The sequence below is a fragment of the Salmo salar genome, chromosome ssa06 (assembly GCF_905237065.1).
Source record: "Salmo salar chromosome ssa06, Ssal_v3.1, whole genome shotgun sequence".
NCBI classification, from domain to species: domain Eukaryota; kingdom Metazoa; phylum Chordata; class Actinopteri; order Salmoniformes; family Salmonidae; genus Salmo; species Salmo salar.
The window spans coordinates 6,367,501-6,382,456 of NC_059447.1; the positions used below are offsets into that span (position 1 = coordinate 6,367,501).

General features: G+C 40.5%; 1 protein-coding gene across 1 annotated transcript in view; it reads left to right on the plus strand.

Annotated features, from left to right (window-relative positions):
* The window catches only part of LOC106577362 (germ cell-specific gene 1-like protein), a 2,350-nt gene extending 550 nt beyond the window's left edge, over positions 1-1,800 (plus strand). The window contains exons 1-2 of the mRNA XM_045721271.1: positions 1-154; positions 1,745-1,800. The exon at positions 1-154 is cut by the window's left edge and continues 550 nt beyond it. Coding sequence (XP_045577227.1) covers positions 1-154; positions 1,745-1,800 — 210 coding nt within the window. The remainder of the gene's footprint in view (positions 155-1,744) is intronic.
* The last annotated feature ends 13,156 nt before the right edge of the window (positions 1,801-14,956 follow it).

Genomic DNA, 14,956 nt, shown 5'->3' on the forward strand with positions numbered 1-14,956 from the left:
AAGCAGCGGCGGCACAACTGCATAGACAACGGCACAAACGAGACAGACAAGAGCAAGGTCCACTACAGCTGGGAGACCGGAGACGACCGCTTTCTGTTCCGCCGTTTCCACACCGGGATCTGGTACTCCTGCGAGGAGAACATCCACGGTCCAGGTGAGATGATAATGTTCCTGTTAGTTAGACGCGCTCATAACGAGTCATTAGAATTATTTAAATCCGGGTGAATGTTGACTAATGGTCTCGGGAAATCGGATAAATGGGTTGAAATCACAACTAAAATCTAAGTTTATTTGTCATATGCACAGGATACAATGGGATGTAAACGGTAGTATGTAATGCTTACTTGCCAGCTCTTCTCTCAACAGTGCAGGAATAATATCAAAACATTTCAATAAGTAGGTAAAGAAATACGATGTTGGTATGATAAATAGTCTTAACAAATTGTGCTGACAGTGAAACGTAACTTCTGCTGTTTATTCTCTTTTATAGGCTAAGTAGAATATTACGACCAGAACAATCAGACAGTTATTAGTTAATATTGGACTTTATTTAATTAACAGTGATACTTAGGCCGAACATTTTCACATTGATTGATCTGCAACGTGTATGGTGGACACACCCACTCGTCAATATCTCCCGCGGTACATAACTCATATGAGCTAATCGTTCACTTCAACAACAGGTTAGTCTCAGACTCAAAAATCGAATTAAATCAAAGTTTATTGGTGCATACACAGATAATCAGATGTTATCACAGGTGCAGAGAAATGCTTGTGTTTCTAGCTCCAACAGTGCAGTAATACCCAGCTATACAAAGAAATAGGCACATAATCCACAAAGTAAAAAGAAAGAAATTACAAAATATCACAATGAGCAATGACAGGGTCTTGAATATATATTTTATTTCTTTGTTTTATTACTTTTTTGATTATGTTGTTTTGTATTGCTAGGTATTATTACTGCACTGTTAGAGCTAGAAACACACTGCAGATCAAACACGTTTCTATTCATATACTGTCCATACTGTCGATACACACCATTATATAGAAACGCTGTCTAGGATGCAGTACATATGAAGTAGGTATAGCTGTATGTAAACATTACTAAAGTGACCTGTGTTCAAGGACTCTATGTACATAGGGCAAAGCAGTTTCTAAGGTGCAGGGTAGAGTAAGGGGTGGTAGCCGGTGACTAAGGTTCAGGGCAGGGTAAGGGGTGGTAGCCGGTGACTAAGGTTCAGGGCAGGGTAAGGGGTGGTAGCCGGTGACTAAGGTTCAGGGCAGGGTAAGGGGTGGTAGCCGGTGACTGCGGTTCAGGGTAGAGTAAGGGGTGTTAGCCGGTGACTAACGTTCAGGCCAGGGTACTCGGAGGAGTCCGGCTAGCGGGGAATGTTTAACAGTCTGATGGCCTGGTTATAGAAGCTGTTTTTCAGTCTCTCTGACCCAGCTTTGACATTTCTCATCCACATATTTACCTATTCTTATTCCATTCCTTTTCTTAGATTTGTGTGTATTAGGGAGTTGTTGTGAAATTGTTATATATTACTTGTTAGATATTGCTGCACTGTCGGAAGTAGAAGCACAAGCATTTCTCTACACTTGCAATAACATCTGCTAAACATGTGTGTGTGACCAATAAAATGTGATTTGATTTTGACTTGATTTACTGCTACTAGATGGTAGCGGGTTGAACAGGCCGTGGCTGAGGTCCTTGGTGATCTTCTTGGCCTTCCTGTGACACAAGGTGGTGTAGGTGTTCTGGAGGGCAGTCAGTGTGCCCCCGATGATGTGTTGGGCTGACCGCACCACTCTCTGGAGAGCCCTGCGGTTGCGGACGATGCAATTGCCGTACTAGGTGATGACACAGCCTGACAGAATGCTCTCAATGGTGCATATATATACATTTGTGAGGGTCTTAGGGCCAAGACTAATTTCTTCAGCCTTCTGAGGTTGAAGAGGCGCTGTTGAGCCTTCTTCACCACGCTGTCTGTGTGAAGGGACCATTTCAGGTTGACAGTGATGTGCATGCTGAGGAATATTACATTTTTCACCCTCTCCACTGCTGCCCCGTCAATGTGGATGTGGGCGTGCTCTCTCTGCTGTCTCCTGAAGTCCACGATCAGCTCCTTCATTTTGTTGATGTTGAGGTAGAGGTTATTTTCTTGGCACTACTCTGCCAGGGCTCTCACCTCCTCCCCGTAAAGTTGTGTCATCGTTATTGGTCATTAGGCCTACCTACCACTATTGTGTCGTCAACAAACTTAATGATTGAGTTGGAGACGTGCGTGACCATAAAATCATGGGTGAACAGGGAGTACAGGAGGGGGCTGAGCACGCACCCCTGTGGGGCCTCCATGTTCAGGATCAGCGTAGTGGAGGTGTTGTTGTCTACCTTCACCACCTGGGGGTCGGCCTGTCAGGAAGTCCAGGACCCAGTTGCACAGGGAAGGGTTTAGACCCAGGGCCCTGAGCTTAGTGATGAGCTTGGAGGGGCACTATGGTGTTAGGAAGACTGAGCTGTAGTTGATGAACAGCTTTCTTACATAGCTATTTCTCTTGTCCAGGTGGGATATTGGCACTGTGCAATGCAATGTCGATTGCGTTGTCCATGGATCTGTTGGGGCGGTATTGCGAATTGTAGTGGGTCTAGGATGTCAGGTAAGGTGGAGGTGATTTGATCCATAACTAGTCTCTCAAAGCACTTGATGATGACAGAAGGGCGATAGTCATTTAGTTCAGTTACCTTCGCTTTCTTGGGTAAAGGAACAATGGTTCCGCATCGTGGCTGACTTTCCCTTTATAATCTGTGATTGTCTGGGATCCCTGCCACATACGTATTGTGTCTGAGCCGTTGAATTGCGACTCCACTTTGTCCCTGTACTGTCATTTTGCCTCTTTAATTGTCTTACGGAGGTCATAGCTGGTCTATTTGTACACGCCCATGTTCCTAGTCACCTTGCCGTGGTTAAATGTGATGGTTCGAACTTTCAGTTTTGCACGAATGCTGCCTAATCTAATTGTCACAGAGCAAACAACATCCTCTATGCACTTCCTGATGAACTCAGTCATCGAGTAAGTGTATACGTCGATACTACTTTCAGAGGCATTTCCCAGCCTGTGATGATCAAAACAATCTTGAAGCATAGATTCCGATTGGTCGGACCAACGTGGAACAGTCCTTACCATGGGTACTTCCTGTTTGAGGTTCTGCTTATTTGAGGGAAGCAGCGGAATGGAGCCATGATCTGATTTGCCAAAGGGAGGGCGGGGGAGGGCCTTTTAGCCGTCCCAGAACGGAGAGTAGCAATGGTCAAGAGTTGGTGTTGCTCGTGTAGCACAGAAGATGCGTTGATAGAATTTCGGTAGCGTTTTGTTTCTCAGGTTTCCTTTATTAAAGTCCCCAGCTACAATAAAGGTGGCCTCAGAATATGCGTTTGAGAGAGAGAGAGAGAGAGAGAGAGAGAGAGAGAGAGAGAGAGAGAGAGAGAGAGAGAGAGAGAGAGAGAGAGAGAGAGAGAGAGAGAGAGAGAGAGAGAGAAAGAGAAAGAAAGAAAGAAAGAAAGAAAGAAAGAAAGAAAGAAAGAAAGAAAGACAAACACACACACACACATGCAGAGATTTATGGGAGCTGTGGTAGCCAATGTGGCCTGGTGAGCATTATCTGGCCAAGCCCTTCTAGTTGTTTCAAACCTAACCCAAGCCTTAACCCTAACCATAACCACACTGCTAACCTTAGCCTAACCCTTACCCTAACACCTCTGCCAACCTTATGTCACGACTTCCGCCGAGGTTGGTCCCTCTCCTTGTTCGGGCGGCGGTCGACGTCACCGGCCTTCTAGCCATAGCCGATCCACTTTTCATTTTCCATTTGTTTTGTCTTTGTCTTACACACCTGGTTTCAATCCCCCAATTACTTGTTCATTATGTAACCCTCTGTTCCCCCATGTTTGTTTGTGAGTAATTGTTTGTCTTGTATACGGTCCGTTATTGTGGGCTCGGTATATTGTATTGTATTTGTGTAAACTTGAGTAACTCTCTACACCAGCATCACACAGGACGATTACACCTTATGCCTAACCCTAACTTTAAATTAAGACCAAAAAGCTTATTTATCATTTTTTGGGTACAAAACAATTTGGACTTTGCAGCTAGGCCATTTAGTGGGAACCCAGTGTTCTCTCCTCTCTCTGGGCTGGTAGGCTGGCATTACCTCGTACCTAAACTCCACACACAGCTTTCCTATGTTATCTGCCAGGCAAGCAGGCAGGGTGTGTATGTATGCGTCTCTGTGTGTGTGTGTGTGTGTGTGTGTGTGTGTGTGTGTGTGTGTGTGTGTGTGTGTGTGTGTGTGTGTGTGTGTGTGTGTGTGTGTGTGTGTGTGTGTGTGTGTGTGTGTTTGTGTGTATGCTGCGGTAGGCAGACTCTGACAGACTGTAGCTCTCTCCTGCAGCTGTGGAGGATACTGGTCTTCCTGGGTCTCCCCCGTTGCCACTGGAATTTCCCCTTCCTACAGTGAAGTAGTGCTGTTGGGGATTGCACACCTTCAGCGGCACTTTAACCTCTATGGGACCGGCGGGACGAATTCGTCCCACCTACGTAACAGCCAGTTGAATCCTGTGGCGCGATTTTCAAAACCTTTGAAATGCTATTACTTCAAATTCTCAAACATATGACTATTTTACAGCTATTTAAAGACAAGACTCTCGTTAATCTAACCACACTGTCCGATTTCAAAAAGGCTTTACAACGAAAGCAAAACATTAGATTATGTCAGCAGAGTACACAGCCAGAAATAATCAGAACCCCATTTTTCAAGCTAGCATATAATGTCACAAAAACCCAGAAGACAGCTAAATGCAGCACTAACCTTTGATGATCTTCATCAGATGACACACCTAGGACATTATGTTATACAAAACATGCATTTTTTGTTCAATCAAGTTCATATTTATATAAAAAAACATATTTTTACATTAGCATGTGACGTTCAGAAAAAGCATACCCCCGCAAACTTCCGGGGAATTCACTAACAATTTACTAAATTACTCACGATAAACGTTCACAAAAAGCATAGCAATTATTTTAAGAATTATAGATACATTACTCCTCTATGCACTCGATATGTCCGATTTTAAAATAGCTTTTCGGATGAAGCACATTTTGCAATATTCTGAGTAGATAGCCCGGCATCACAGGGCTAGCTATTTAGACACCCGGCAAGTTTAGCCTTCACCAAAATCCCATTTACTATAACAAAAATGGTTTTACCTTTCCTGTTCTTCGTCAGAATGCACTCCCAGGACTGCTACTTCAATAACAAATGTTGGTTTGGTCCAAAATAATCCATCGTTATATCCGAATAGCGGTGTTTTGTTCGTGCGTCCCAGACACTATCCGAAATGGTAAATAACAGTCGTGCGCATGGCACATTTCGTGACAAAATTTTTCTAAATATTCCATTACCGTACTTCGAAGCATGTCAACCGCTGTTTAAAATAAATTTTTATGCCATTATTCTCGTAAAAAAGCGATAATATTCCGACCGGGAATCTGCAATTAGCTAAACAGCCGAAGGAAAATACTGCACGGGGTCGAATCGGGCATGCGCCTAATTCCATTGTCCTCTGATGGGCCACTTGGAAAAGGGGATAATGTGTTTCAGCCTGAGGCTGCCTCGTCATCGTTCAGGTTTTTCCCGGGCTTTGAGAGCCTATTGGAGCCCTAGGAAATGTCACGTTACAGCTAAGATCCTGACTCTTCAATACACAGAAGCAAGAACAACAACACCTTGTCAGACAGGCCACTTCCTGCATGAAACCTTCTCAGGTTTTTGCCTGCCATAGGAGTTCTGTTATACTCACAGACACCATTCAAACAGTTTTAGAAACTTTAGGGTGTTTTCTATCCAAAGCCAATAATTATATGCATATTCTAGTTACTGGGCAGGAGTCATAACCAGATTAAATTGGGTACTTTTTTTATCCGGATGTGAAAATACTGCCCCCTAGCCCAAAGAAGTTAAATAACTTCCTTTGTGCAGGTATCCACTTCTGACCTCGGTGAAGCCATCAACCGGAAACCGGACTAAAGTCTGGTGGCATTGGGGTGTCTGGTGAAGGGGGCAGGATTGAATGCACCGGGAGCCCTTTTAATTTATTTAAAAAAATGTATTTAACCTTTATTTAACTAGGCAAGTCAGTTAAGAACAAATTCTTATTTACAAAACGGCCTAAACCGGATGACGCTGGGCCAATTGTGCGCTGCCCTATGGGACTCCAAATCACGGCCGGATGTGATGCAGCCTGGATTCGAAAAAGGGACTGTGCCTTAGACCGCTGCGCCACTCAGTAGCCCCAAGATTAAGCCTAGTCTTGGACTAAAACACATTCTCAATAGAAAATCTCCATTGAAAGTGCTGTTTAGACCAGAATTATAGGCTTAATCTGTGTCTGGCAAATTTAGAATACAAATTATAACATGAGAACATGAGAATACACATTAGAACATGAGAGTACACATTAGAACGTGAGAAAAACTCATTAGAACATTACAACATGATAACATACATTAGAACATGAAAATACACATTAGAACATGAGACCATGAGAATACACATCAGAACATAAGAATACACATTAGAACATGAGAAAACACATTAGAACATGACAACATGATAACATACATTAGAACATGAAAATACACATTAGAACGTGAGAATACACATGAGAACATGATAACATGAGAATAAACATTAGAACATAAGAATACGTTAGAACATGAGAATTCAGTTTAGGACATGAGAATACACATTAGAACATGACAACATGACAATATACATTAGAACATGAGAATATACATTAGAACATGAGAATATACATTAAAACATGAGAATATACATTAGAACATGAGAATATACATTAGAACATGAGAACATGAGAATATACATTAGAACATGTCAACATGACAATATACATTAGAACATGAGAACATGAGAATATACATTAGAACATGTCAACATGAGAATATACATTAGAACATGAGAACATGAGAATATACATTAGAGCATTAGAACATGAGAATACACATTAGAACATGAGAATACACATTAGAACATGAGAATATGCATTAGAACATGAGAACATGAGAATATACATTAGAACATGAGAATATACATTAAAACATTAGAACATTAGAATATACATTAGAACATGAGAATATACTGTGGCAAAGAAGGGGGTCGAGTGATAAATGGCAGATATGTGAGAGCAGAACTAGTAAACGGGCTCTGCCCGATCACTAAAATGGCCACCCCTATCATTCTGCGTGGGCCGAGGCACTAATAAAAAAAACGGAAACCGGGACCGGGAGTTGAGGGGGTCTCCCCCCTGAAACCTTATTATCTGTTACAATTGTAATCGACCGGGACATATTGCAGCCTACTGCCCTATTAAAGAAGAGCCAATGCAATGTAACCTCGGTGAAAAAGTTGAGATATGGTATGCATGTCCTGTGGTAACCACTGTACTTGAAAGATCAAGAAACAAACAGGGTGCAGGTTGTGCAGGGTGAAGGTTGAAGGGAAAGAGGTTGTAAGCACTGCTGGATTCCGGCAGTATGCTAACCATGGTCGTTGCAAACCTAGTGCCGACTCATAAACTGGATACAAGTCAGGATATCAGTGTTACGTGCATTCATTGGGATACCCATCTGTACCCCACAGCCTTAGTGAGCATACAAACAGAGGACGGCCTGCGGGATTATGAGGTTGGCGTGGTCCCAAAGATGCCATATGATGTAATATTGGGTAGATACTTTCCTAACTTTGCGAAGTTAGGCCAAAAGAATGGCATATTTGAGAAGCCAACAACTCTGACCAAGCAGGAAGAAGCATGCTTCAACCAAAGTCAAGAAAAGAGGTCTCCCAGGAGCCAACCTCACAGGTACTAGTAGGGGAGGATGAGGATGAAGTGGAAAACCTCGTTGATAATGAACAGCCCAGTACTAGTGGGCCTGGGGTCGATCTGAATCCAGAGGACGACTATCTAGAACCAGCAGACCTGGCAGGATCCATTACTAATTTCAGGACGGCCCAAAACCAGGATCCAACCCTGCAGCAAGCCAGAGCAGACGTGCAGGTCGTAGATGGTACTCCCATAAATGATGGGATTATGCCTAATAGTTTTCCCCACTTCATCATGAAAAATGGTTTGGTGTACAGTCTCAAAAATAGGGGTTGAGGTGGTGGAACAGTTGTTGGTCCCCACCCGGTACCGGAGGACAGTACTGGATCTAGCTCATGGGCACATTCTGGGTGGACACCTTGGTATCGATAAAACCTGAAACCGTATTGTAAGGAGGTTTTACTGGCCGGGAATTCAGGCTGAAGTGGCTCGACATTGTGGAGAGTGCCCGGAGTGCCAGTTAACAGCTCCCGACCAGCTGTTAGAAGCCCGTTAGTGCCACTCCCCATAATCGAAACGCCATTTGAGAGGATAGCGATGGATATAGTGGGCCCACTACCCAAATCCGCCAAAGGGCACCAATACATTCTGGTCATTCTAGATTAAGCCACTCGCTACCCAGAAGCCATTCCCCTTCGGACCATGGCTTCCAAAAATATCGCCAAGGAATTGGTGCTCTTGTTCACCAGGGTAGGGGTTCCAAAGGAGATCCTTACTGACCAGGGGACCCCCTTTATGTCCTGCCTTATGGCGGACCTTTGTAAATTGTGGCACGTAAAACAGTTGAGGACATCGGTTTACCATCCTCAGATGGACGGGCTGGTTGAGAGATTCAACCGGACCCTGAAGTCAATGCTCAGGAAGGTGATCGATAAGGATGGGAAAAACTGGGATTGGATGTTGCCGTATCTGATGTTTGCCATTAGAGAGGTTCCTCAAGCCTCACTGGGGTTTTCTCCCTTTGAGCTGGTATATCGGAGGCACCCCCGGGGAACATCGCCCGGGAAACCTGGGAGCACCAATCCACCCCATATACTAGTGTCATAGAGCACGTCACGGCAATGCAAAACAGGATAGCCACAGTCATGCCCATCGTCAGAGAGCACATGAGACAAGTACAAGAGCACCAGCGGCACACTTATAACCGGCAGGCTACCCTGAGGGAATTTCAACCGGTAGATAAGGTGTTAGTGCTGATCCCCACAGTAGAGTGCAAACTACTAGCCACATGGAAAGGACCATATGAAGTACTGGAGAGAATAGGAGAAGTTAATTATCGGATCTGACAGCCAGGTCGATGGCCCCAGGAACAGATTTATCACATAAACCTGTTAAAAGCATGGAGAGAGAGAGAAACACTAATGGTCACGTACCCCACACACTCAGGAGACAGCTGAAGTAAATATTTCACCTACTCTGTCCCCAGCACAAGTACAGGAAGTAAAGACCCTGATCCAGAAAAAACAGAGATGTGTTTTCAGAGGTTCCCGACCGAACTGAGGTTACGGCTCATGATATCGTTTCCCTACCAGGGAGAAAAGTGAACATGAGGCCATATCGGGTACCCAAGGCTCGACAGGCCGCGATTAGAGCAGAGACGGAGAAAATGTTGACAGCTGGAGTGATCGAAGAGTCACATAGTGAGTGGTCTAGCCCAATTGTGATGGTCTCCAAGCCCGATGGGTCTTTGCGGTTCTGTAACGACTTTCGGAAGGTAAATGAAATCTCCAAGTTTGATGCCTACCCCATGCCCAGAGTAGACGAACTACTGGAGAAAATTGGTAAAGCTCGGTACATTACGACCCTGGACCTGACAAAAGGGTACTGGCAAATTCCTCTGACCTCCAGGGCCAAAGAAAAGACAGCCTTTGCAACCCCTGATGGTTTGTTTCAATACACTGTCATGCCATTCGGCTTACATGGGGCCCCAGCCACCTTTCAACGGCTCATGGACAAGGTCCTAAAACCGCACCAAGCATACGTCGCAGGTTATTTAGATGACGTGGGGATCTACAGCCCAGATTGGGAATCCCACTTACCCCGTGTACAGGCAGTGTTAGACGCCCTTAGAAAGGCAGGGCTCACGGCGAACCCTGCCAAGTGTTACGTGGGGTTAGAGGAAACAGAGTATCTGTAATACACCGTGGGAAGAGGGTTAATCAAACCCTAACGTAAGAAGGTGGAGGCAATTAGAGAATGGCCGAAACCCGTAAATAAGAAGCAGGTTCAAGCCTTCCTAGGGCTGACCGGTTACTATCGGAAGTTTATCCCAAGTTATGCCACAGTGGCCGCCCCACTCACCGACATGACTAGAGCTAGAGGGCCAAACATGGTCAAATGGGATGAAAGGGCCACCAAAGCATTTAGGACATTACAGGAGGCTCTCTGCTGTAATCCAGTGCTGGTGGTACCAGACTTTGAGAGAGAGTTCGTGGTTCAGACGGATGCCTCAGAGGTCGGCTTGGGAGCAGTGCTATACCAAGAGGTAGAAGGGGTGGAACACCCCATCCTGTTTTTAAGCAGGAAGCTGGAACCACGGGAAACCAACTACGCAGTCATTGAGAAAGAGGCGCTGGCAGTAAAGTGGGCTCTAGAAAGCCTGAAATACTACCTGCCACTTCACCCTCATCAGTGACAATGTCCCACTCACCTGGATGCATAGGGCTAAAGAGAAGAGCGCTCGGGTGATGCGGTGGTTTCCGAGTCTCCAACCGTTTCACTTTGACTTGAAACACAGAGCAGGGAAGGAAATAGGAAATGTGGATGGGTTATCCCGCATGCATGCATATTTTGCTGCGGAAGCCCAACCTAGGGGGTCGGTTCTAGGGGGGAGATGTGTGGCAAAGAAGGGGGTCGAGTGATAAATGGCAGATATGTGAAAGCAGAACTAATAAACGGGCTCTGCCCGATCACTAAAATGGCCACCCCTATCAGAACTACAGATCACAAAATAGCCGACTACCAAAACTACAATTCCCAGAAGCATGGGGAACCCTCAGAAGGTGGAGCCGACCCACAGATAAAGGGTCAAGACAAACCAGGAAGGGGAGGAGAGGCCTGGAAGGATCTATGAACCATAGAGAAAGAGACAATCGATATTGGCTGGATTTACCGTGTATGAGCTGGACTGTTTTGGACTTACCTGTTGGCGTTTAGACCTGGACCTACCGAGAACCAGATTTGTGTACCGAACCCTGCTATCCTTGACTTTGCCTGCGGCCTGGGTGGACCAGGACGGAAAAACAAACACACAGGTACTGTCATGTTCGAAAGAACTTTCATTCTGGGCTGATTTTGGTGACAGTTTGGTAATAAATTTTTGACAAACGCTCCTAACCTTGAAGAGGTTTGCCACAATACATTAGAACATGAGAACATACATTAGAACATGACAAAGTGAGAATATACATTAGAACATGAGAATATACATTAGAACATGAGAATATACATTAGAACATGACAATATGAGAATACACATTAGAACATGAGAATACACATTAGAACATGAGAATATACATTAGAACATGAGAATATACATTAGAACATGAGAACATGAGAATATACATTAGAACATTAGAACATGAGAATACACATTAGAACATGAGAATATACATTAAAACATGAGAATATACATTAGAACATGAGAACATGAGAATATACATTAGAACTTGAGAACATGAGAATATACATTGGAACATGAAAACATGAGAATACACATTAGAACATGAGAATATACATTAGAACATGAGAACATGAGAATATACATTAGAACATGAGAATATACATTAGAGCATGAGAACATGAGAATACACATTAGAACATGAGAATATACATTAAAACATGAGAATATACATTAGAACATGAGAATATACATTAAAACATGAGAATACACATTAGAACATGAGAATACACATTAGAACATGAGAATATACATTAGAACATGAGAATATACATTAGAATATTAGAACATGAGAATACACATTAGAACATGAGAATATACATTAAAACATGAGAATATACATTAGAACATGAGAACATGAGAATATACATGAGAACATTAGAACATGAGAATACACATTAGAACATGAGAATATACATTAAAACATGAGAATATACATTAGAACATGAGAACATGAGAATATACATTAGAACATGAGAACATGAGAATATACATTAGAACATGACAACATAAGAATACACATTAGAACATGAGAATATACATTAGAACATGAGAATATGAGAATATACATTAGAGCATGAGAACATGAGAATATACATTAGAAAATGAGAATACACATTAGAACATGAAAATACACATTAAAACATGAGAATATACATTAGAACATGATAATATACATTAGAACATGAGAACATGAGAATATACATTAGAACATGAGAATATACATTACAACATGAGAATATACATTAGAACATGAGAACATGAGAATATACATTAGAAAATGAGAATACACATTAGAACATGAAAATACACATTAAAACATGAGAATATACATTAGAACATGATAATATACATTAGAACATGAGAACATGAGAATATACATTAGAACATGAGAATATACATTAGAGCATGAGAACATGAGAATACACATTAGAACATGAGAATATACATTAAAACATGAGAATATACATTAGAACATGAGAATATACATTAAAACATGAGAATACACATTAGAACATGAGAATACACATTAGAACATGAGAATATACATTACAACATGAGAATATACATTACAACATGAGAACATGAGAATATACATTAGAACATGAGAATACACATTAGAACATGAGAATACACATTAGAACATGAGAACATGAGAATATACATTAGAACATGAGAATACACGTTAGAACATGAGAATACACATTAAAACATGAGAATATACATTAGAACATGAGAATATACATTAGAACATGAGAATATACATTAGAGCATGAGAACATGAGAATACACATTAGAACATGAGAATATACATTAAAACATGAGAATATACATTAGAACATGAGAATATACTTTAAAACATGAGAATACACATTAGAACATGAGAATACACATTAGAACATGAGAATATACATTAGAACATGAGAATATACATTAGAACATGAGAATACACATTAGAACATGAGAATACACATTAAAACATGAGAATATACATTAGAACATGAGAATATACATTAGAACATGACAACATGAGAATATTCATTAGAACATGAGAATACACATTAGAACATGAGAATATACATTAGAACATGAGAACATGAGAATATACATTAGAACATGAGAATATACATTAGAACATGAGAATATACATTAGAACATGAGAATATACATTAAAACATGAGAATATACATTAGAACATGAGAATATACATTAAAACATGAGAATATACATTAGAACATGAGAACATGAGAATATACATTAGAACATGACATGAGAATATTCATTAGAACATGAGAATACACATTAGAACATGAAAATATACATTATAACATGAGAACATGAGAATATACATTAGAACATTAGATGAGAATACATATTAGAACATGACAACATGAGAATATACATTAGAACATGAGAATATACATTAGAACATGAGAATATACATTAGAATATGAGTATATACATTAGAACATTAGATGAGAATACACATTAGAACATGACAACATGAGAATATACATTAGAACATGAGAACATGAGAATATACATTACAACATGAGAATACACATTAGAACATGAGAACATGAGAATATACATTAGAACATGAGAATACACATTAAAACATGAGAATACACATTACAACATGAGAATATACATTAGAACATGAGAACATGAGAATATACATTAGAACATGAGAATATACATTAGAGCATGAGAACATGAGAATACACATTAGAACATGAGAATATACATTAAAACATGAGAATATACATTAGAACATGAGAATATACTTTAAAACATGAGAATACACATTAGAACATGAGAATATACATTAGAACATGAGAATATACATTAGAACATGAGAATACACATTAGAACATGAGAATACACATTAAAACATGAGAATATATATTAGAACATGACAACATGAGAATATTCATTAGAACATGAGAATACACATTAGAACATGAGAATATACATTAGAACATGAGAACATGAGAATATACATTAGAACATGAGAATATACATTAGAACATGAGAATACACATTAGAACATGAGAATATACATTAAAACATGAGAATATACATTAGAACATGAGAATATACATTAAAACATGAGAATATACATTAGAACATGAGAACATGAGAATATACATTAAAACATGAGAATATACATTACAACATGAGAATATACATTAGAACATGAGAACATGAGAATATACATTAGAACATTACATGAGAATATTCATTAGAACATGAGAATACACATTAGAACATGAGAATATACATTATAACATGAGAACATGAGAATATACATTAGAACATTAGATGAGAATACACATTAGAACATGACAACATGAGAATATACATTAGAACATGAGAATATACATTAGAACATGAGAATATACATTAGAACATGAGAATATACATTAGAATATGAGAATATACATTAGAACATTAGATGAGAATACACATTAGAACATGACAACATGAGAATATACATTAGAACATGACAACATGAGAATATACATTAGAACATGAGAATATACATTAGAACATGAGAATATACATTAGAACATGAGAATATACATTAGAATATGAGAATATACATTATAACATGAGAATACACATTAGAATATGAGAATATACATTAGAACATGAGAATACACATTAGAACATGAGAATATACATTAGAACATGATACTATCAACCCAATCTCCAAATAAAATGCCAAACTGGTGTAACAGAGTTACACCATGGCTTGATGCTTTAATTACACCATGTGGTAGTTACTATGAGATTCCATATATGTTGTTTC